Source organism: Terrapene carolina, unplaced genomic scaffold, assembly GCF_002925995.2.
Source record: "Terrapene carolina triunguis isolate 2854851 unplaced genomic scaffold, T_m_triunguis-2.0 Scaffold58, whole genome shotgun sequence".
Taxonomy (NCBI): Eukaryota; Metazoa; Chordata; order Testudines; family Emydidae; genus Terrapene; species Terrapene triunguis.
This window is the reverse complement of record NW_020664409.1, coordinates 77,108,863-77,130,517: the sequence shown is the minus strand read 5'-3', so window position 1 is coordinate 77,130,517 and position 21,655 is coordinate 77,108,863. Positions and strand designations below refer to the sequence as shown.

At 39.3% G+C, this 21,655-nt stretch overlaps 1 protein-coding gene across 1 annotated transcript in view; it reads right to left on the bottom strand.

Annotated features, from left to right (window-relative positions):
• Positions 1-21,655, bottom strand: part of VPS13B (vacuolar protein sorting 13 homolog B) — a 953,533-nt gene that overhangs the window by 351,221 nt on the left and 580,657 nt on the right. The window contains exons 25-28 of the mRNA XM_026663381.1: positions 15,465-15,636; positions 10,774-10,888; positions 8,582-8,723; positions 4,962-5,370 (exon numbers count right to left, since the gene is read on the bottom strand). Of these exons, the coding sequence (XP_026519166.1) occupies positions 4,962-5,370; positions 8,582-8,723; positions 10,774-10,888; positions 15,465-15,636 (838 nt within the window). The remainder of the gene's footprint in view (positions 1-4,961; positions 5,371-8,581; positions 8,724-10,773; positions 10,889-15,464; positions 15,637-21,655) is intronic.

Genomic DNA, 21,655 nt, shown 5'->3' with positions numbered 1-21,655 from the left:
GGGTGGAGTCCTGGGGGGCAGTTAGGGGCAGGGGTCCCAGGAGGGGGCAGTCAGGGGACAAGGAGCAGGGGGAGGGTTGGGGGTCCTGAGGGGGGCGGGAAGTGGGAGGGAGTGGAAGGGGCAGGGGCGGGGCTAGGGCAGGACTGGGGCGGGGCTCCTCCCGTCCTCTTTTTTGCTTGCTGAAATATGGTAACCCTATTTTCAGTATTACACATACTACATACATTAGACATATCAACCCATTTAATATGTAAGTACTTAAACCCAACCCATTTTACCATCTGTGGCCACTCAGTTAAGATACTTCAGATATCTTGTTCTGAAACTAAATGTTCAGCCACAGAAGAGAGTTGAAGTACTTTACTAAATAATGCATTGCTTGACGTGGAAAGAACTAGTCAGCTCTCAGCTTTTTTTTTTTTTGAATGGCTTCTACAGACCAATTCATTTCTTGGTGAATCAGACAGCCACATTCTGAGGCCATGCTCTGTAGTCTGGACATATAATTTTTGTGAACGGATCTCAGGGATCATAGAATTCTGGGTAATACAGAAAAAAAAACATAATGCAAGATGCAGCAAAGTAAACCACTGAGTGACAGCACAAATGATTTGATTGAAGGAAACCTGTCTACCCAAAAATCAGCCCAGAGCCCAGATCCTTCGGTCTTTAATCTGACCAAAATGATGCTCAGGTGTTTTGGTGACAAGCACCAAAGGCGGAATTTTTAAATGCCCACAAAAAACTTTTTGTGCCAATAATTTTTCACCAAAACCAAATAGTTTTGGTTTTTTTTTTTTTTTTTACAAAGCCTAAATATTAAACTACCTCCTGCTGGTGTTGAATTAACATAATGTGCTTTAAAATGTCTGTGGGGGAAGAGGAAAGTATATTAAATGTGTTTTAAATATTATTTTAAAGGTTTTGGGTGGCAGATCCCCATGCTAAGTATTGCATTTTCTCCCTTTCTCACCCAAATCCTTTTTATGCTAAGGATTTTAGAATACTGAACAAAAGTGGTTCTGGGTCTCTTGTTTCCAGTATTTGTCACTTTGATCATTTATTACAGTGCAATAAATAGAACCCTATTCATTAGTCTCAATATTACTCGGGTCACCACCACACTTATGCTGTAAAACATGACATTATTTGTGAGCAAGGTTGGCAAAAAAATGTAGCACTTGAGAAAGGTCTCCTGTCTTCTTCTTCTTCTTTTTTTTTTCCTTCTAAAAACAAGGGTTTGGATTTTGGTAAAAGAAACAAAAGTGTGTAAATGTATTCAATACTATTAGTACATCCAACACTTGCAGCTTACCTACCACAAAATGTACCAAAGAGTAATGCAATGTCACATGGTTTAACAAATTAACTCTTTAACATATATAGAGAGTACCATACTAATCAATATTTTGACGCTTCTGTATTGGGGGCAGAGGTGATTTATGTCCTGATTTACTGATGGAGAATACACCTCTTAACTCATATTCTGCCACACATACTCTCCTCAACTTTTCAGGGGAAATCTTCTATGGGGAAAATTATAATGAATAAAACCATGGTTGCCTGTTTATGTATTTCTAAAGCTCTGAGTAAGAATGTATATATTACACATAATTAATGCACCCTGGGACAAATTTATTATAGATATATATGTCATAAGGCCCCTCACATTCACTTTTGTTTTCATCTACCCCTAGAGCTGCACACCTGTGGCTCACTGGCAAAGCACTCACTTGACTAATATATGGGAAAGCTAATCTTGTACTTTTGTATCCTTCATATGAGGTTTTTAAAAATAATTAGTTTCATTCTTTGCATGGGCTGTTAGATGCATTAAACTATATTTCATGAGTACATAAACTTCATTTTGCTCTTTTGTTAAATTAGATGACTATAAACATACTGCAAAAGTAGAAAACAGAAGTTACAGTACATAAAGTCAGGCGCCATACTGCAATTGTTATATTTTAGGATTCTTTAAACAGATATTTTAGAAGTAATTCTTAAATGTTTATGTAATCCAACTGTTACACAGCCTCAAGAGCTAAATTCTTTGTTTAGCACTGTGCTTGCACTTGGTGAAGCTTTTCATGCTTTTTGGCATTTTATGTAAAAAAAAAAAAATAATAATCCTCAAGAATAATGGCACAATTAAATAAAACTTGTTTATATAATTTATGTAGGCTCCAGAATGCAGAGTCATACACAGGTACATTAACTTCATGAATATAAGCAGTCCTACTGAATTCAGTGGGACTACTATGAGTGTTAAGCTGCGCCATGTTTTCAGGATCAGGGCCCCAGACAGTAAGTATTTAAAATACAGGATATAACATCAACATTCATTTTTGTAACACCTTTAAGTTTCCTGGTATTAAAGAGACTGTCTTGTACAACATTTGTTTCAGTGTAATCATGTCTTTAGATATAGAGGAGTAAGAAAAAAATTATGATCAACACGAAAAGTGCAACGTTACAGCTTGTTATCTTTGGGGATCACCAAGTCCAGCATGAGACTTGCTAGAAAACACCTCTGATCTGGTTGTGCTACGGAAATACTATCAAAGAAACATATGACACTTGGAACATTTTGTGCTGAAGAAAAGAAAAGTTACACTGAATTTTTAAAAAGAAAATAGGCATCAGTGTTTACACAGGCCTGTGACTAATAGATGTCCTAACTGATGGCAAAGGAAAGATCAAATATATTTTAATAGTTAATGTATGAGACATTTAGAGAAAATGTGCCCAGTATAGTACCATGTAGCATATTAATTTAAGTTGTCATATTGAAATAGCAACTTTTTTTGGTATACTGTAATTACGTGAAACTAATATATGAACACCTCTTGCAGGTGTTGTACTATATAGTACAGAGGTCTTCAAAAGCAGTTAAAATCCTAATATTTAAAGGGCCACTGTTAATTTAAAAATAACAGCTGGTCATATTCAAGCCTTGGCCTTTGTTACAATCTCTAGACTTCATGGGCAAGGAGACCTCAATGTCCTCATTCAGAAGTACCTGAGTTTAGAAAGGGTTGGGGTAAAAGAAGAGATGGAAAGGGTCTGGCACTGACCTTCATATTTTCATGAAACTCCAGAACTTCTAGTTTTTGGGGTTAGTTTGTTCATTTTTTATTTCAATAAAGTTTTAACTTTTTTGGCCATTCTTTATACATGCATGTGTGTTTACCGCCTTCATTCAAGCTTACCCACAGCAGTTCTGCTATTTGTAATTGCTTAAAAACGTGGATAGCACAAGGTCAGTCTTTCTTTCTCTAAGCCAGCCAGAGCATTTTTTATAAATGTAATTTTAATGAAGTGCAAAGCTACAGATGTTGCAAAAACATATTCTTTAAAAAATTTCCTTGACAGCATGCCTCAGACTCCCTTCCCAGCAGAACGATAACTCTTCCTTGCCAACAAAGCCATTCTAATTTTATCTGACTATATTTCTGCCATTCCCAGTTGGAAAGTTGTAGAGGATGTTGGCAAAAAAATAATCCAACTAAACTCTCTCTGTCTGCACCTCTTGTTGTTAGGTTATGTGAAAATTTAAACTCTACCCTCATGGGTTTAGATTGTGTATTATTGCAGATAATAGTAACAACCCATACCTATATGACTTATGTAAACATAGCATTATAACAGTAATGCATTTTATTCCTTTCTCAGAAGAGTAGTTGATAGTGGGAGTACAGGTTTCAGAGTGGTAGCCGTGTTAGTCTATATCAGCAAAAAGAACAAGGAGTCCTTGTGGCACCTTAGAGACTAACAAATTTATTTGGGCATAAACGAATTGGGTTTTAGCCCACGAAAGCTTATGCCCAAATAAATTTGTTAGTCTCTAAGGTGCCACGAGTACTCCTTATTCTTTTTAGTGGAGTACAGTACTTGTAACTGTATAGTCTCTATCTTTCTGTAGGTGTACTTTTAACGTTAATGTCTTTCTATGTAGATGTAAGAATTAAAAGCATGAGTATAAATATAATAAATATATTTTGTGGTGGGCATCAAGCCACTTAATGCAGAGACTTAGAGTAGTGGTTTAACTGAGCACAAGGCTTTTACACCCTCCATCTTTCTAAGTACCCATCCATCTGCCCAGCTGTCTGAAGGCTTGTCTAACATGAACATTTAGTTTGTGGCAAGCTGAGATGTGAATCTACTTCGCACTAGCCTGCCATAGACTGACTGACTGTGGACCCTGCTCATGTGCATTAACAATTTGTTAATGATTTTGATCTAGTCCTCTTTGAAATGGAACTAAATCAAGGCTCATTAACAAACTGCTAATGCATATTAGCAGGGTCCACACAAACAGTTAGTCTGCAACATGCTAATTCTGGGATAGATTCACACTCTAGCTTGCTATGAACTGAATGTTCATGTAGGTAAACCCTGAGAGTTTTCAATAGTTCCCTACCATAAGGTCCTGTTCCTGCAAATGGATCCATCTGACCTAGGTGGATTCTTGTATCAGCATGGACACCCGCTGGCCTCAAAGGGGTTCAGTGCTGGCACAAGAGTCAACTCTTGCAGATCTAATTGCAGACTCAGGGCTTAAGTTCTCTCCATGCAACTCCTGACCAACTCCTTTAACAAACACATTCACAGCCCAAATGCTATGGACAGACAAAGGTAGACCTCCAAAGTAATTATTTCTATAACTCTTAAGAAATCTAGTGTGTATCATATTAATTACATTTTCCATCTCTGTGCCTTGCAGTATGAGAGCCCCAGGGACATTGCTAAATATGCCATTATCACAAGAAGCAGTGAGATAATTGAGATAGAACCTTTTGGTCAAAGAGACTAGATTTCCCTATAATTCACATGTCTAGAGTGCAAAGAAACTTGCTTAAGAGATCTGTTTCATCTTGTGGCATTTAACCTTCACCAAAGAACGTGAAGGAAGTAAATGTTTCACATAATAAATATATTCATATAGTACATAGTACCTCCTGTATCATGTTGCATTTCCTCAGTTTTGGGAAAGAAGACTCTGATTACACCTGTGTTGATATAAATCAGAGGTAAGTTCCGAGATGTTAGAGTATGAGTCCTCATAGGTTGGCCAGGAGATTTGCTTTTCTCTTTTTGATTCCTTGGCAGCCTTGCTTGAAATATACTTGCAATTGCATTAAGCAAAGGGAAACATAGGACAACATCAAATGCCTGAGCAGAAAGAAGGATCTCGTGAAGAAAATGAGGAGAACCATCATTAAGACCTTCAGATAACTTATGGAAAGTTCTTCGTTCATTTCTTGATATCAACTTGTGCCGGACATTTTTTGTCACAGCCTTTGTATAAGTGAGAGAGAGAAATCCATGTTGTTGGTGTGAGCCATCTAAAAGTTTTGCAGTTGTCTGTTCCAGGAAAAAGAAACAATAATGAAAACTGTTGTAAAGAGAACAGGTTAAACATCTTAAACAGAGAGCAATTGCTATTATTTCTTTATTAGCCCATCTTTTCAGGGGTTTTTTTTTGGGGGGGGGGGGGGAAAGAGGGCTTCTTACTTTCTCCAAACAACTTAAGAAAAGGTTTATTAAAATCTTTAGAAGGGCCATCTACCTCATAGCACTTCAGAAAGTCAAAATTTATCAAAAAATATGTATTAAAAATTGTGCATAAGCTTAAAATTATCTACATTCCCTCACCCCTTCTTCATTTTAGAGAGTTTATTATCGCTTTTATTCCCTTTCATTCCCTCTGTGGGCCCAACCATCACTCTGTACCAGTGGTGGCAAGATAACTTTGTACTTAAAATTTCTCCTGCAGAACACCCAAAATACTAACTACTACACACAATACACTAAATAATTCATCTCAATACATAAAAAAAAACTTTCAAAATTTATTACATTATTCTTCAGAAATCTGTAAGATTTCTTTTCACAGAGGGAAAGATTTTCAAAGGCACATTTGGAAGTTAGATGACTAACTCCCATTGGCTGTCAGAGTGTATTAGGCTCCTGACATCTTGTACCTTTGAAAAATCTCCTCCAGTATCTAGATGAAACATTCATTTCTGACTGAAAGTTGACCTTGAGTGAGCTACTGCAGAAGTTGAGAATTTTAAAATAAATTAATAAAACAAATTAAATAATTTTAATAATAAAGGAAAGCAAATAAAATCAAATTGGTTTTGACATAATATTATATATCATTATGTTAATAGTGTTTAATCACTCAAGCATAAGTATAGCAACTGCATTTTGTAAACAGAGTAGATGCTTCTTTCAACATTTTCAGATTTTATTTATTCAGAATTACTAATTAATGTATTTTTTAAATGTAAGCACTAACTTCTTACATAAATGTAAAAAGTATTTGAAATGCTGAGAAGCTGAAAGATCATATGATTAAGTGAATTGTAACAAATTAGTAAGTTAGCTTTCACTCTTATTAGAACAAATTTAAACAACTAGAATAAGTAAAAGAATGATGGACATATTCATAACAGAAAATAAATCAAATGGAACAGAACTTCCACTAACACAAAAATATTCCATATAATCTATCACACCACTAAAGATAAAGGGTCCGTGCTGTAACCTGTTCAGGTCTCTACTCCCATTGACTTCAATGAGAGTTGCTAGAAAAATTGTATGATTGTATTTTTATTAATTTTTAAAAAAAATTCATTTCTGTGAATATGAGAGACTGAATACATAAGGTTTGTCTACATTGGGGAAAAGCCCACACTAGCTACTCTGTACTAACTCCCCATGTGGACATTTGTACTGCACACTAAGAGTACCTTTGTGCACATTAGCTTAATACACTTCAGAAGCGTACTAAGCAAAACTGCCTGAAAGCACTCTTGATTACACTTATGGCAGCATGCAGAGTACAAATATTGCATGTCCCCCCAGCACAGGTATACATTTCAGTGTGGATGGTGAAGCACTGCTTAGGTGAGTAAGGACACACCAGAACCTTAAGGTATGTACACCACACGGCTTTCCACATGCCCAAGCAGTGCCTCCCATATCTACACTGCTATTTTTAGCAGTGTACTGTCCCGTTGCCTCCCCATTGCCAGAGCCTTTTCCACAGCAGTGAAAGGCTCTGGCTGTGGGGAAAGACTCCCACTGCCAGAACCTTTTCCTGCTGCCTCCCTCCTGCCAGAACCTTTCACTGCTGTGTGTAGCTACGCACTGCAGTCTGGATGCAGCCTGCTTTTTACTGAGAAGTGTCACTACACATGTACCCTATATGCCATCAAAAGTGTAGATATGTGTAGTGTGCAGTAAGGCACCCCAATAGTTCTGGGTTTTGTGGCTCTGTCTGCTTTAACCCACAAAACCCCTGTCCTGGTTGAACCAGCTCCTATCCTGCAGGGCTTGCTGGGCTCAGCTCCCTGCTCCAGGAGTTACGACTGGGCCCCTGGCATCGCAGTATTGCTCAGGTTTGGCCTGGCCCCCCTGATGGTGGTGAGGCTAGGCCAAATTTGTGTGAGCCTGTGCGCAAAGTTGCAACATCACTTACTCAAATTTGACCTGGCCACCTCCCTTCAGGGGAGTAGGGCCAAACCTGAGCAGCACTGCGACTCCATGCACCAGGAGCTAGGTAGCAATGCTCAAAGTAGGGAGGTGAGCCAAGCCTAACAGGCACCCAGGTTAGCACATTTTGGCCCTTTATGCTTTTTTTGGAATTACTTCTAGGCCATTTCAAGTTTTGTGCTTGCTCATGACTATTTATCAAATACGAAAAAGGCCATGCAAGAGAAACAGTTAAGTAACTCATATTACTTGCTGGCTGAGACTACTGTAATGTTCTGAGACTTTCAAGGAATTGTGACCACATGAATGGTTTGCTGTAATTAGTGCATATATTGTAAATAATATATGTGAATAAATTAGTTTAAGGCATAGCTCAGTTATGTAAAGTAATTAAAGGCACTGAGAATATCATTACAGCGACCACAAACAAGGTACAACGTACAATACTGGCTTTTGCTCACACATTTGGGCCTCAATCACTTCCATACATGCTTATCTTTAAAGTATTGGAGCAGTCCCACTGATTTCAATGGGACTACTCACATGCTTAAGCTTACGCATGTGCTTAAGTGCATTGTGCGATCAGGATCTTAGTTACTTTAAATGAGGCATTCTAGCTGTGCCACTTTACCAACTAGCAGTGGTGTAGATTTCAGAGGAACACAAAGGACACTGCTTCCCCAGGGGATGGAGGGAGGAATAGCTCAGTGGTTTGAGCACTGGCCTGCTAAACCCAGGGTTGTCAGTTCAATCCTTGAGGGGGCCATTTACGGAATCTGGGGCAAAAATCTGTCTGGGGACTAGCCCTGCTTTGAGCAGGGGGTTGGACTAGATGACCTCCTGAGGTCCCTTCCAACCCTGACATTCTATGATTCCCAGGCCCAGGCAAAGGAATTTGACAATTGTTGCCAGGGAACAAAAAGGGAGTAAAACAGATAATAAATATATTCAGTACAGAGAATTTATAAATGACAAATAATGGGAAGAAACTAATGACATTTGAGATAATTTTTCTCCTACTTGTATTTGTTAATGGAAGTTCTGTAATATAAGTTTTAAAAGGATTTCTTACAGGAGGAAAGAAGCCAGAGAAATTACTGAAAGGATCCTGCTTGCTGACGGGTCGAACCAACAAGGTACGTCTGTTCAGCTTGTCAGTACAGGAAAGGAATACACCTCCGTATTGCCCCAGAGACCAACACTCTTCCCCAAGGCTTGAGGTGATGAACAGAGAGGAGGAAAAAGACAAAAAGAAAAACAAAACAAAACAAAAGCCATAAGCCAAAAAAATTTAGAATTTTAAATTATGCTGAAATTTGCATAGCTCTGCACAGCTGTGAGATATAGCATGTGTCACACACACCTTCTGAAATGCCCAAATTCAAGGAAATCAAAAGAAACACTGGTGTGAAAAATATAAATTTGAAAAACTGTAATTTATGGGAAAGGACAACCCAACCAAGAGGTCATGGAATTAAAATCTAATAGAATTCTGCACACAAAACAGACTTATCACTTGATTTTCCCAGAAATAAAAATTCAGCAAAAAGCTTTATTAGCGTGGAAGAGGATGATTACAAGAACAAAAAAATGGAGAAAGGAAAACAGTATCCAATTACATTTCAAATTTAGAGTACTTGTTCATAAGCACAAAATTGGTTATGAAGTGGTAAAATTATGTTTTATATTATAATTCTTGCAATCATTCTTCTGAACATGTCTGAGAACAAAGAAAAATTATATTGTTTAAGTTTTAGAACAGAGTTATTTTGTTAAGCATCTTATTCCACTACAAAAATCTCACCACAAGTTTTTCTTTGCATTGTAGAAATATTCCTTCAGAATGTCCTGACTGCCAGCCTTCCCCTGGCCTGGAAAACAGAATGTTCACCTTATCTGTTCTCTGCATTTGGTTTGAGTCCACAGAATTTAGTCATATATAGAGTGTACTTTGAATAGTTTATGAATTGAAACTGGCTTTGACAATGCAATTATGTTAAGTGGAGTAACTTAATAAACTGATAAAACTTTAGCAGAAAAAGAACACTACTAAGTTGGAAGGAAGCTTTGGAGAGTTTGAAGCTTTAGACTATTCAGAACAAAGAACCTCTCAAGCCTTTCACAGAACCTGTGGAAAAAGTAACTTGTTAATAGTATGAGGGTTTGGTGTACACCGCTATATCTAAAAGCTTCATGGTATAGACTGCAACAGAAGTTTCTAGAAAGAAAATGTAAGGTTTGATTAGTAATTTTGACAATACATTCAAACAAATATATATTTCTAATTCAGAGAAAAGAAAGAATATTCAGAATGGCTCTACTTTTCATACACACCCTGTAGTTTGTTCGTTCATTGTACTAAGTCTCAAATTAGTTGAAAACTGAATTAAGGACAGAATGAGAGGCTAACACTGAATTTCCTTCCTATTGTTCTCATGGGAGACTTTCAAAAATGCCTATGGGATTTAGGAGTACAAGTCTCTCTGCAAGTCAGTAGGAATTGTGCTCCTAAATCCCTTAGGCACTTTTGAAAGGTCTCACTCTAATAATAAATTTTAAAATATTTTAATGGATTATTTGTTGAGTCTTCTCCCAGGAAAGGACACTAGAGAATTGTCCCATTTTCTCTTAATTACCATATCCAACATACCTCCATGGATTCTGCTTCATGACAACTCATCATTCAGCTGATGAAGACTGTACGTGGCTCCCTCAGAGCTTATCAAGGCTATTCTATGTATTAGACTAGCACCTGCTACAAAGGTAATGAACTCAGTTTCCTGCATTACAGTGCAGCTACTCCACAACCACAAAAAGGTCTCTTTTATTAGAAATTTCCTTCTGATGCCTTAAAAATAAACAACTTATCAAGTAGGAGAGACAAAAAAAACCTAGACATTTACTATTTGGTAGAATAAAATTAATCACAGTATAGTATTTGAGGCATTTCCTATTGTAAGCATTTGGACAACAGCTTCTCATTTAGTTCAACAAACACCAATTTTTAATGGTGCCACCCACATACAAAATTTATTTCTCCCTAAAGACTGAAATGGCTTATGTATACCCTGTTTACAAGCAAGTCGAATTCTTGGAAATTCTGATTATCAGTGCTTATTGTTTAAAAAAGTATAGCTATGGCTTATTTCACTATATTCCACAATGATTTTTTAATTAAAAGTCAAATAATAATTCTGTCAATGAAAAAAAACCTGCTTTCTTTTTTCAGAATGGAATTAATGTAGCATGACTTCCAGTAATTACCTGTTTCTGTAGTGGTCAATGTTGAAGCTTTCTATTTTACATTTGACTTTGGTGTATACATCTTGCACATCTACTGAGGCGCTGAGATCTTCCAATTCACTGACAACACAAATCTCTGCAATAACCAGTGATAATTAAAATGAACATCTATGAATTACAATCTCTAAATTTGTGTTATAAATAAAACACTGTTCATAAACCAGAAATGTGCCTGGGTCACCACAATTTGTATTTGGATCTCTAATTCCCATCCTGCAAAGTTCAGGGATTTTCACTTAGTGAATTTTTGTTCAAAACATCACACAGACAGGAGCCAGTCACAAAACTCAGATCCAGATTCAGAATCCAGACCTCTCTTAAAAATGCTGAGACTGTTTTGATTTGGGCTCAACTTTGCTGTAAAGCATACAACAGAAAGCTAAAATGTCAAAATAACTCAGAATGGAAAAATCCAATACTACAGTGATAATTGCAGTATAGAAACCTGGATAGATTAGATAATTCTAGGCAGACCAGAGTTTAGCAGCTGTCAAAGATGTTTTGCAATCTGAGTAGCCACTGACTACAAGATGGATAACATCTCTTACCAAATCCTCCACATTTTGCTTAAATAGAAGTCAGGTCTCAAATACAAATAGTTTTCTCAGAGCAACATGTCTTTCCTAGTTGTGATAATCCTGCTCCACTTACCCTGTTACTAAGATCAACTTAATATTTGTCACTTTAGGTGTCCGTTTGATATAACAGTTCTGTGGGAAAATAGTATGTGACCAAGTAATTAAAGATTATCATAAGGCACATGCACAAAGGGGGGTGAATTAAGGCTGCACAGGTAACTTTAATTCTGGGATTTCCTAATTGTTGAGTGCTTGACTTTGTAACCAACTTTAAAGTTCTTTTAACATTGTTTCTGTGTATAATTATTTATATTCACAATAAGTATACATGGCTCTTTACATACAACATCTGCAAGATAGGAATTTACCATTTAAGATCCACTAGAAGAGAGACAAATGTGATTAATAAATACAATAACTCCTCCTCACTTACTGCTAAATAGACTCCTCAGATTATGTAATAAAAATGGGCAAAGGACATTAAAAAGGGACAGAAATTAGACTGAGACTCTGGCTCTTATTAAAACATAAAAGCAACGTTAATGTTTACATGGAGGAGTTGAGAAATTAATCCTTAGACCGTTGGTGTCAAATTTTTTCAAGACATTTTTCTTCATAGCTTGCTCTCACTGTATTTTCCAAATGGATAGCATTGCAGTAAATCACTAAAAGTAGTGATGGGTTACTTTACTTTTCAGCTTCAGAATAGAATAGCACATCATTAAGTAAAGAGTGCTTCCAGATTTCAGTATGTTACTGTGCAATTATGGCTATTAAATGAATCTAGAAAAATGTGCTGTTTTGAACTACTGTATTGAAACAACAGAACATCTTCCCTTCAAAATTTAGGGGGAAAAATGAGTACAGGATTTTTGTTCCGTACATTTTGTCTTGAAAACCAATTAAAAAGAATCAGGACCATTTACTGCTCTTGATCTGTGTGAACTGCTAATATTGACATCAATGGCAATTCTGTGGACAGAGAGCAGTATACAGCTTTCTCTATAGCCTTAGCTACCATTAAACAGGCTAGATTGGGGTGGGCAAACTTTTTGGCCTGAGGGCCACATCTAGGTATGGAAATTGTATGGCGGGCCATGAATACTCACAAAATTGGGGGTCGGAGGGCGAGAGGGCTCCGGCTAGGGGTGCGGGCTCTGGGGTGGGGCTGGGGATGAGGGGTTGAGGGTGCAGGAGGGTGCTCCAGGCTGGGACCGAGAGGTTTGGAGCACGGGAGGGGGATCAGGGCTGGGGCAGGGGGTTGGGGCATGGGAGAGGTTCAGGGGGGCAGGCTCTATTTGGCGCTTACCTCAAGCAGCTCCCAGAAACAGTGGCATGTCCCCCCTCCAGCTCCTACATGGAGATGCGGCAGGCAGCTCTGCGCACTGTCCTGTCCGCAGGTGCTGCCCCTTCAGCTCCCATTGGCTGCGGTCCCCAGCCAATGGGAGCTGCAGGGGCAGCGCTTGGGGTGGGGGCAGAATGCGGAGCCTTCTGGCTGCCCCTATGCGTAGGAGCCAGAGGGGGGACATGCCCCTGCTTCTGGGAGCCGTGTGGAGTGGGGCAAGCCCCCGACCCCACTCCCTGGCTGGAGCGCCAGAGCGGGGTAAACCCCAGACCCCACTTCCCAGTGGGAGCTTGAGGGCCGGATTAAAATGTCTGGAGGGCCGGATGTGGTTTCCGGGCCGTAGTTTGCCCACCACTGGGATAGAGATACTCAAATTAAACAATAGCACAAAAGAGACTTCATTTAGAGATGTAAGAATATGACTGAGAGCTAGGAATTCTTGAGCAATAATCCCAGCTCTGGGCAGAAACAATACTTTTAGGGCTTGAACAAGTCACCTAACCTCTTTGCTCTGGTATCCTTGTTTATAAAAAGTATACATAATAATACTTACCTAACAACCATCATGGTGATGGCGGTAATTTAGATAATATCAGTAGAAAATGCTTTTAATTTTCAAAGTGCATTACAAAGTGCCAAGTTTTTTTTATCATCATCATGTCTACTGAATTTTCAGATTTGTTTCCTGTTAAGTTTCTGCTGTGAAATGTTCTGCTACATTTCTTTGTAAATTAACTTTAATCAGATAGATTAGTTTCTTCATTTTCTAAAACAGGGCACCAGTACATTTTGTTAACAAGGATGTCAAGTGTGCATCCTAAGAAAAATATGTATTTAAGTTAATACAATAATAAGCGATTTACAAAATCCGTATGATGAGTTATTTATAAATCATATTAGTGCAAAAATGGTATTTCCCAAATAAAAACGTTAGTAAGAAGTGAATTGTGTACCGCCTGCCATTAAACCATATTTTTATTTTCAACATAAAGTAATCGGAAACATATTAAATTCCTTCTTATTTTTAAAATATTATAGATATTGTGTTAAATTTATGTCTGTGACGCATGACTAGAAAGGGTTAAACATCCTGCAAAATAAATAACCCTCAAAAGACATGTGCGGAGATAATGTTTGTGTTTTTGTGTATTTACATATGTATGAGTAGGGTGGACAATGTAATCAACAGTCCCTGTCTATGCAGTATTCTGATAGTTTAGAGATCAAAAGAACATCCTAGCATTTAAATGAATTGTAAACACGGGATATCTCGGTATTCATCGCTCTTTGAAATGTACTGTGAATGGTGGAGGAACAAGCAAATTGCCTTATGTTAATTCTATAGCTAAGTACCGGTGATGGACCTCCTTCAAAGTCATCCTAATGACCTTTTGTTCCAGAGGAAATCCCAACTTGTCAAAGAGGACATGAAATTGTATAAAAGATCTTTGGGTCCTGATTCTGTCATCTCAGATCTACTTAGGCTTCATCAGGGGAAGTTTGAGTTGCAAGACTGAGGTCCCAGTTATACTGGTACGACCTGAATATGATATTTGGACATTGGACTATAACCTATGAACTATTTCTGAAAGAACTCTTTGCAGCTACGAAGCTCACCATCTCTGCTATGAATATGCACCTAAATGAATTGAACTCATGTCTGTATGTATACTGATCTTTTAACCATACTCTCTCTGTGTTGTTTTTTAATAAATTTTAGTTTAGTTAATAAGAATTGGCTGTAGAGTGTATTTGGGTAAGATCTGAAACATTCATTAACCTGGGAGGTAATGTGTCCGATCCTTTGGGATTGGTAGAACCTTTTCTTTTATATGATGAAATAAAGATTTACAGAAATGTTCATCATATTTGATGTGGGTACCTGGATAGAAGCCTGAGGCTGGATCACTTTAAGGGAACTGTGTTGTTTGGACTTCTGAATAACCAGTTAGGTAATAAAGAAGCTGTACTATGCTGGCTTGGTAAATCTAAGTAGTAGAATATCCACCAGCTTTATGGAGATTTGTCTTCCCCATTCTTTGCAGTTCACCCTAATTGAGTGATCTTAGCTGGCCCCCATTGGGACCCTGGTCACAATGTCATTTAAAAATCAACACAATTTTTAAATGTTGATAGAAAAATGCAAAATTGTGTATAGCGGCTTACAGTTGGGCACATATCATCACACAAAAAAAACCTTATTAAAACATGCACACTGCTGATGCACAAACTTTTGTCCTGTATCATTTAAAATGACTAACAAACTTTTAATTCAGATTTAGTATAGTCCTATTCCTTTTGAGGATGAGCCATGTGCCAAATTAAATTTTAACAGCCATCTGTTTCTGAAGTCTCTGAGTGGGAAAAACAAGAGAATAACTTCACATGAGAAAAAAATATACTGTTTTTCATACTTGCATAACTCAAAAGAAGTGAACAAATTGTCTTCAAATTTAAAAGAACACTTTGTGGGCTAAGACTAAGCCCCAAGACTGCCTTTACAATGCTCCCAATCTCTGCTAATCCAGGTGCAAAGGACAATGTTGAAGTCTGATCCCATGCATGACAGCATATTGCAGTATGCTAAAACACTGGACAAACACGTGCATCTTTTTATAATTATCAGTTTTTAATTCATGAATACTTGCTCTAAATAGCTATTGGTTTTATCTTAAAATAACTACACACTTAAAGTACTAAATTAAAATAGATAATTCTATGTACCATACCTGTGCCTTTACTTCCAGGATCTGGTGCAAACAGCTTTATAGTAATTTTTGGCAACATCCATTGCATCCACAAGCTAACACGTCCACTTGATATTCCAATGTTACTTGTTGTTTGCTCCAAGGTAACAGAGTCTGAGAATGGAGAATCATCACCACCTTGTATAGAATCGGCCTAGAAAAAGAGAAATACTAACTGAAAAGGCTCAATGACCAACCAGATTATGTAATAATTTAGAAATACTTCACATGAATGTCTAAAATACTATAACAGGTCATATTCATATACTGTATATAATATGCTTATACACTGATCATTTGTAAGCCACCTTCCAATGTGGCACTAAATTAGTATTTCATCGCTCTATTGAGTAGCACAGTTAATAAATAATAATACCTGTGCTCCTAGCACTTACACAATAAGATAATTACCTTCAGAGAAATATATGATTACTTAATTAATCAGTACTATTCAATTAGTTGGCAACACTATAAGAAACATGGTCAAATCTACACCACTTCATACAATATGATGGATTTTTTTCAAGACAAAATATCAGTTAATTAAAAAAAAATACTTTTTAAAATGCAAAAGCACCACAGATTATGGAAGCATTGGTAACAACTCCATAATTAAGGGTGCATTGAGATTTGCTCTTAACACAGAATGGATAACCCTGTCTTTCATCTCTTTGGACTGAAATTAGTCTCCAAATTTGGGTCAATAATTCTCCACAGGACACCTGAATTTTCAATGTATTTTTTGGACAAAGTCTTTGTTAAATTTGCAATGGGAAAATTATACATAAGAACCCTCTCCTTTTGAATTTTCCTATTTTCATCACACCTCTGAAGTTCTTCTAGTTGAACTACTATAGACCGCCAAACTTCACACACACACACATTCTGATAATGTCTTGGACATAAGCCATTTTTGAATATTTAAAATTAGACACATGAAGAGTTAGTCCCCCTATTCAGGAAAACCTAATGGAGTTTTGCCCAGATTATATGATGAAACTGTCAAGTTCTATCACTTATTTCCATTTTACAACACCGCTAGCCTGCCTCATTAGCTCTTCTCTTCACAAAAACCCTGGTGGATCAACGCTGGCCAACAGGGAGCTCTGGGGTGGAGGTGGGAAAGATAGTGTATTTGTGCATAACAGAGGGTGAAATCTGGGCTTTGTGAAGGGAAGAGAGGTTTGATTAGGTCTATGAGGGAGTAGAGGAAGAAGAGATGTGAGAGTAGGGGTGTGCTTTGCAGGGGGGGCTGCAGGAGTGGATCCCAATATGTATGCACATACAGATGGAGTTCCCCCATTGTACTTCTGCCTGCTGGGATGAGGCAGCCAAGGCAGCAGTGCCTTGGGCATCTATGGTTCCTCACACTGCCATAACAGATGCACTGGGAGACTCATGGAAGCAGAACCATGGGTAACTTGAATATATCAGTATTTTGGCTCTGCTGCCATGGGGAAGACCACATAGCTGGTCAGAGTGGCAGATGCAGGGACATTCGTGGACAATGTCAGCAAATGTGTCCAACTGACATGACCAACCTATAGATTTAAGACCGTTGCACTCTGGACTTTTATCCTGGAACTTTTAGAAAAACCAAAAATACTTACTCAAAATCATGCTAAGGAGAAAACAATTAATGCGGGGAACCTTGTTTTGAGGACTGTTGATATCTTCTGAGGCTGTGTTCAAGGATGATTTGTTTACAAGATAAGATTGTTTGGGTTAAGACACTATTGGAAATAAATGCCATAACAAACTGGGTAGTTTTCCCTGGACTATACAGTTATAAAAATCAAAAGGATTTCCTCAGCTTGTGGTTGATTTTATTTCACTGGAGTTTCAATACCTATTCTCTCCTTCACTTTTCTTACTTTTCTGTTTAAGTTGTGGGTTTAATGGTTACAAAACGTATTGGGTATCAGGCCATGCGTTTTTTAAGGTTTTAACAACATCCCTTAATGTCTTTTAGATTTGGTGTTTGACTGCTTGGCTGATGCTTTCTTAGCTGGTTCCTGCCACCAGGAAAGAAGAGGAAATTTCAACCAACAAACTGGACCTCACCTCTGATTACCTTCCAGCCTGATCTTCAATGAAGCATGGGACTTTTTCTGCCTAAGGAAATATTCAGCTTCAACTAACATCACAAAAATCCATCCATATCTGACAGTACAGGAGCCTATTTTCCCCCCTTTTCCTTCCTCTTCTCTGGTTGCCACCGTGTTGTTATTTCCATCACTCATGAAGAAACCTACAATATTCTTGCACATTTAAGTGATTTCATTTGTCTTTTTGTAATATGTATATATAATGTCTGGCACAAATGGGCTCCTTAACTGTGGCTTCTAGAACCTACAACAGTACAAACAGATAATACTAACAATCATGTGATTATTAAGGAGTTAAAGCACTGGACAGACCACTAACTGTTTTATTACTGTGGCAGGGTGCACACACTATCTAATTAACTCATAACCACCACTGTTTTGATGGTTATCCAGGACAGAAGTGTTAAATAAGAGTTCCCCCCCCCCCATATCTCCCCATATCTCCCTAATATGAAACAAAGGCAGTGAGAATATACTTGTTTTGTTTTGTATTTGCTCCTCAAAATGCTGGCTGAGCGCATGATGAGTTTCTTGATAGGTCTGTCCTTATGATAAAAGTGCTCACCTATGGGAAGCATTTAGCTTCTGTTGCATCAGCAAACTCTGTTCCTTCTCTAAAATTGGAAAGACTTGACAGACAAGGCCACAAAGATGAGTGCTCTCTGAGAAAGAGCAAAACAAATGAAAGCCACATTGAAAAACTGGTTTGGATGATGGTTGATCAGACAGAGGGGAGCTACTTTTTTAGACTGACCCATACTATTTCCCCCTCCTATATGGAGCACAGGACAGAGACCGAGACCAAGAACCTACTCTCTCCCAATGAGATTTTGGAGGAGTATCCTATCATCTAGAATGAGGTGGGCAAACTTTTTGGCCTAAGGGCCACATCGGGTTTCGAAAACTGTATGGCGGGCCGGTTAGGGGAAGCTGTGCCTCCCCGAACAGCCAGGCATGGCCTGGCCCCGCCTCCTATCCGACCCCCCCTGCTTCTCGCCCCCTGATGCCCCCGCCGACTCCTGCCCCATCCAACCCCCCCATTCCCTGACAGCCTCCCCGGGATCCCTGCCCCATCCACTCCCCCACACCCTGTCCCCTGAGAGCCCCCAGAACCCCCACCCCTGACTGCCCCCCGCCGCCCCATCTAACCCCTCCTCTCATTCCTGACTGCCCCACCGGGACCCCTGCCCCATCCAACCACCCCTTCTCCCTATCCCCTGACTGCCCCCCGCCCCCCCATCCAAGCTCCCCTTCTCCTTCCTGACTGCCCCCCCCGGGGCCCCTGCCCCCATTCAACCCCTGTTCCCTGCCCTCTGACCATCCTGCCCCCTATCCACACCCCGCCCCCTGACCACCACCCCAAACTCCCCTGCCCTCTATCCACCCCCCCCCCCTTCCCCCTTACCGCGCTGCCTGGAGCCAGCCAGGCCACCGCCCTGCACAGAGCACCAGATCAGGTTGGGCTCTGCAGCGGCGCTGCCTCAGGAGCTTGCAGCCCCGCTGCCCAGAGCATTGAACCAGTGGCACAGTGAGCTGAGGCTGCGGGGAAGGGCCGGGGGCTAGCCTCCTGGGCCAGGAGCTCAGGGGCCGGGCAGGAGAGTCCCGCGGGCTGGATGTGGCCCGCGGGCCATAGTTTGCCCACCTCTTATGTAGAATATTCATTTGCGCCACTAAAATCAATTACTAGATTCAGACAGAAGTGTTGCTTCTTCAAACTGCAGTTCTCATAAACCTGGGACTAATCCCCCTGTTCTTTTCCTTGCTTCTATACCCCTCTCCACAGAAGGGACCTGCCCCCTCTTGATCCACCAGTTTGGAAACCTGACTAAGAGGAAAAGCTTTTTGCAAACTTGCTTGAAAAATCCATTGCCATTAATTTTAACACTTGAAAGTGCAGAGACTTCCATTTCAAAATGCATTGTAAAGTCTCAGCTAGATGCAGATGTAACCAGACAGCACAGAAAATAGTGGGACAAATCTTTCTCTTCCCAGTTGTGTGTGGGCAAGGACTTGCAGCTTTGCTGCCAATAGTCACCCGAGAGATGGTGAGCGGCTGCTCCAATAGCCAATTTCTGTATAGTTTGTTTACTGCTGTTGTTTTTTTAACATGCATCAAGTTCTCACTGTGAACAAGAGATAGCTGTCAGTTTTGCCAGTGAATCTGAGACCAAAACAAACACAGTGTTTCCAATTCTTGCAATATTTGATGCTTTTCTTAAGGCCTCAGCTACTGAAGTCAACTGATTATATGAGATACTCAGAGTGGTCATTAAAATAAAGTTAGTTTCCAGCTTTCATGGTGTCACAGGTCGTCCCTTAACCTACCCTGTGAGTACTGCTGCCTAGCCTGTTCTTGTGGTCTCCTAGCCACAAACACATGCAGGCTGTTTCCCTTTCACCACATGTGCTTTTTAATCTTCAATTTCAAAGCATAACAGATGGAACCACAGGTATACAGCAGTACGAATACTTTCACACAGCTTTCTCTCCTACCCACAATTCACTCTCTGAGCCCTTCTCTTTACTTCTCAATTCTTCACCAATATATCCTCCCAACCACTGAGCCAATTCCCTCATTAACCCAGCAACTGCCACCCAAATCTCTGTAATCCCCAACAGAAACTGGTTAATTGACTTCAATTAAGTTTGCAGTCTTCCCAGTGCTGCAGCAACCTCGTCACCAGGGTGCTACAAATAGCACCCTGTCTCATATGGTTGTGGAGAAAAGTTTGAAAATGTGACTTAAGTGTATTTTAAAGGCAGAAAAATGAAAAGGGAAATGAAAAGAACCACACATTTATTATAATCTCATGATGTTTTGGGGCCCAATTTATTATTTTTAAATGCTTGATGCTGGCAACGCTGCAGACACTATTGCATGATGTCTTTATGATTTCAAAGTCTGGATATGAATTGGATATCCTATGGCTATAAATGTTTCAATTCAAAATTGGCATTAAATTTGGAAGCCGCTCAGATCAGTGAAAAAGAACTTTACAATTTTTGAAAGATTTTATGCAAACCGACTGGCCAGGAAGAATGTTTGCATGGCACCAACAAGAAATTAAAAACAACTGGAACTGTGCAAATTTCTTTGAGAATTCTTGGCCTTCACAACATCCTCTGGCAAAGAGTCCCATAGGTTGATTGTGTGTTGTGTGAAGAAATACTTCCTTTTGTTTGTTTTAAACCTGCTGCCTATTAATTTAATTTGGCGACCCCTAGTCCTGGTGTTATGAGGAGTAAATAGCACTTCCTTATTTACTTTCTCTACACCAGTCATGATTTTATAGACCTCTATCATATTCCCCCTTAGTCGTCTCTTTTCCAAGCTGAAAAATCTTATTAATCTCTCTTCATACGGAAGCCATTCCATACTCCTAATCATTTTTGTTGCCCTTTTCTGAACCTTTCCAATTCCAATATATCTTTTTTGAGATGGGGCGAACATATCTTAACGCAGTATTCAAGATGTGGGCGTACCATGGATTTATACAGAGGCAATATGATATTTTCTGTCTTCTTATCTATCCCTTTCTGAATGATTCCAAACATTCTGTTCGCTTTTTTGACTGCTGCTGCACGTTGAGTGGATGTTTTCAGAGAACTATCCTCAATGACTCCAAGATCTCTTTCTTGAGTGGTAACAGCTAATTTAGACCCCTAATTTAGAAGCCTCTGCTCCTTAGATGTGCAGGCACTGGCTCTATGGCTCCTACGCTGAGGAGGTGGTTTATCTCCTGCTGTAACAAGCTCTTGTGAGAAGGGTCCCTGAAGAGAAATGGGGAAGGGTATGGGGGAGGGGGGAAGGGATGGAGTAGCCATCTTGAATGATATCCACCACCCATTATTTGGAGGTTATCCATTACCAGGTGCTGCGGAATGGGGCGAGACGATCTCTAAAAACATCAGTGAGGTTTTCCAGCATGAAATGAGAGTGCTCTATGGGCACCTCAACCAATCCATCAAAACTGTCTCTTTGAGGTGGAGGGCTGAGAGGAAATTTGCTAAGATCCCAACATCTTTTGTCTGGAGAACCTGGGCTTCTTCCTCTAAGGTTCATAC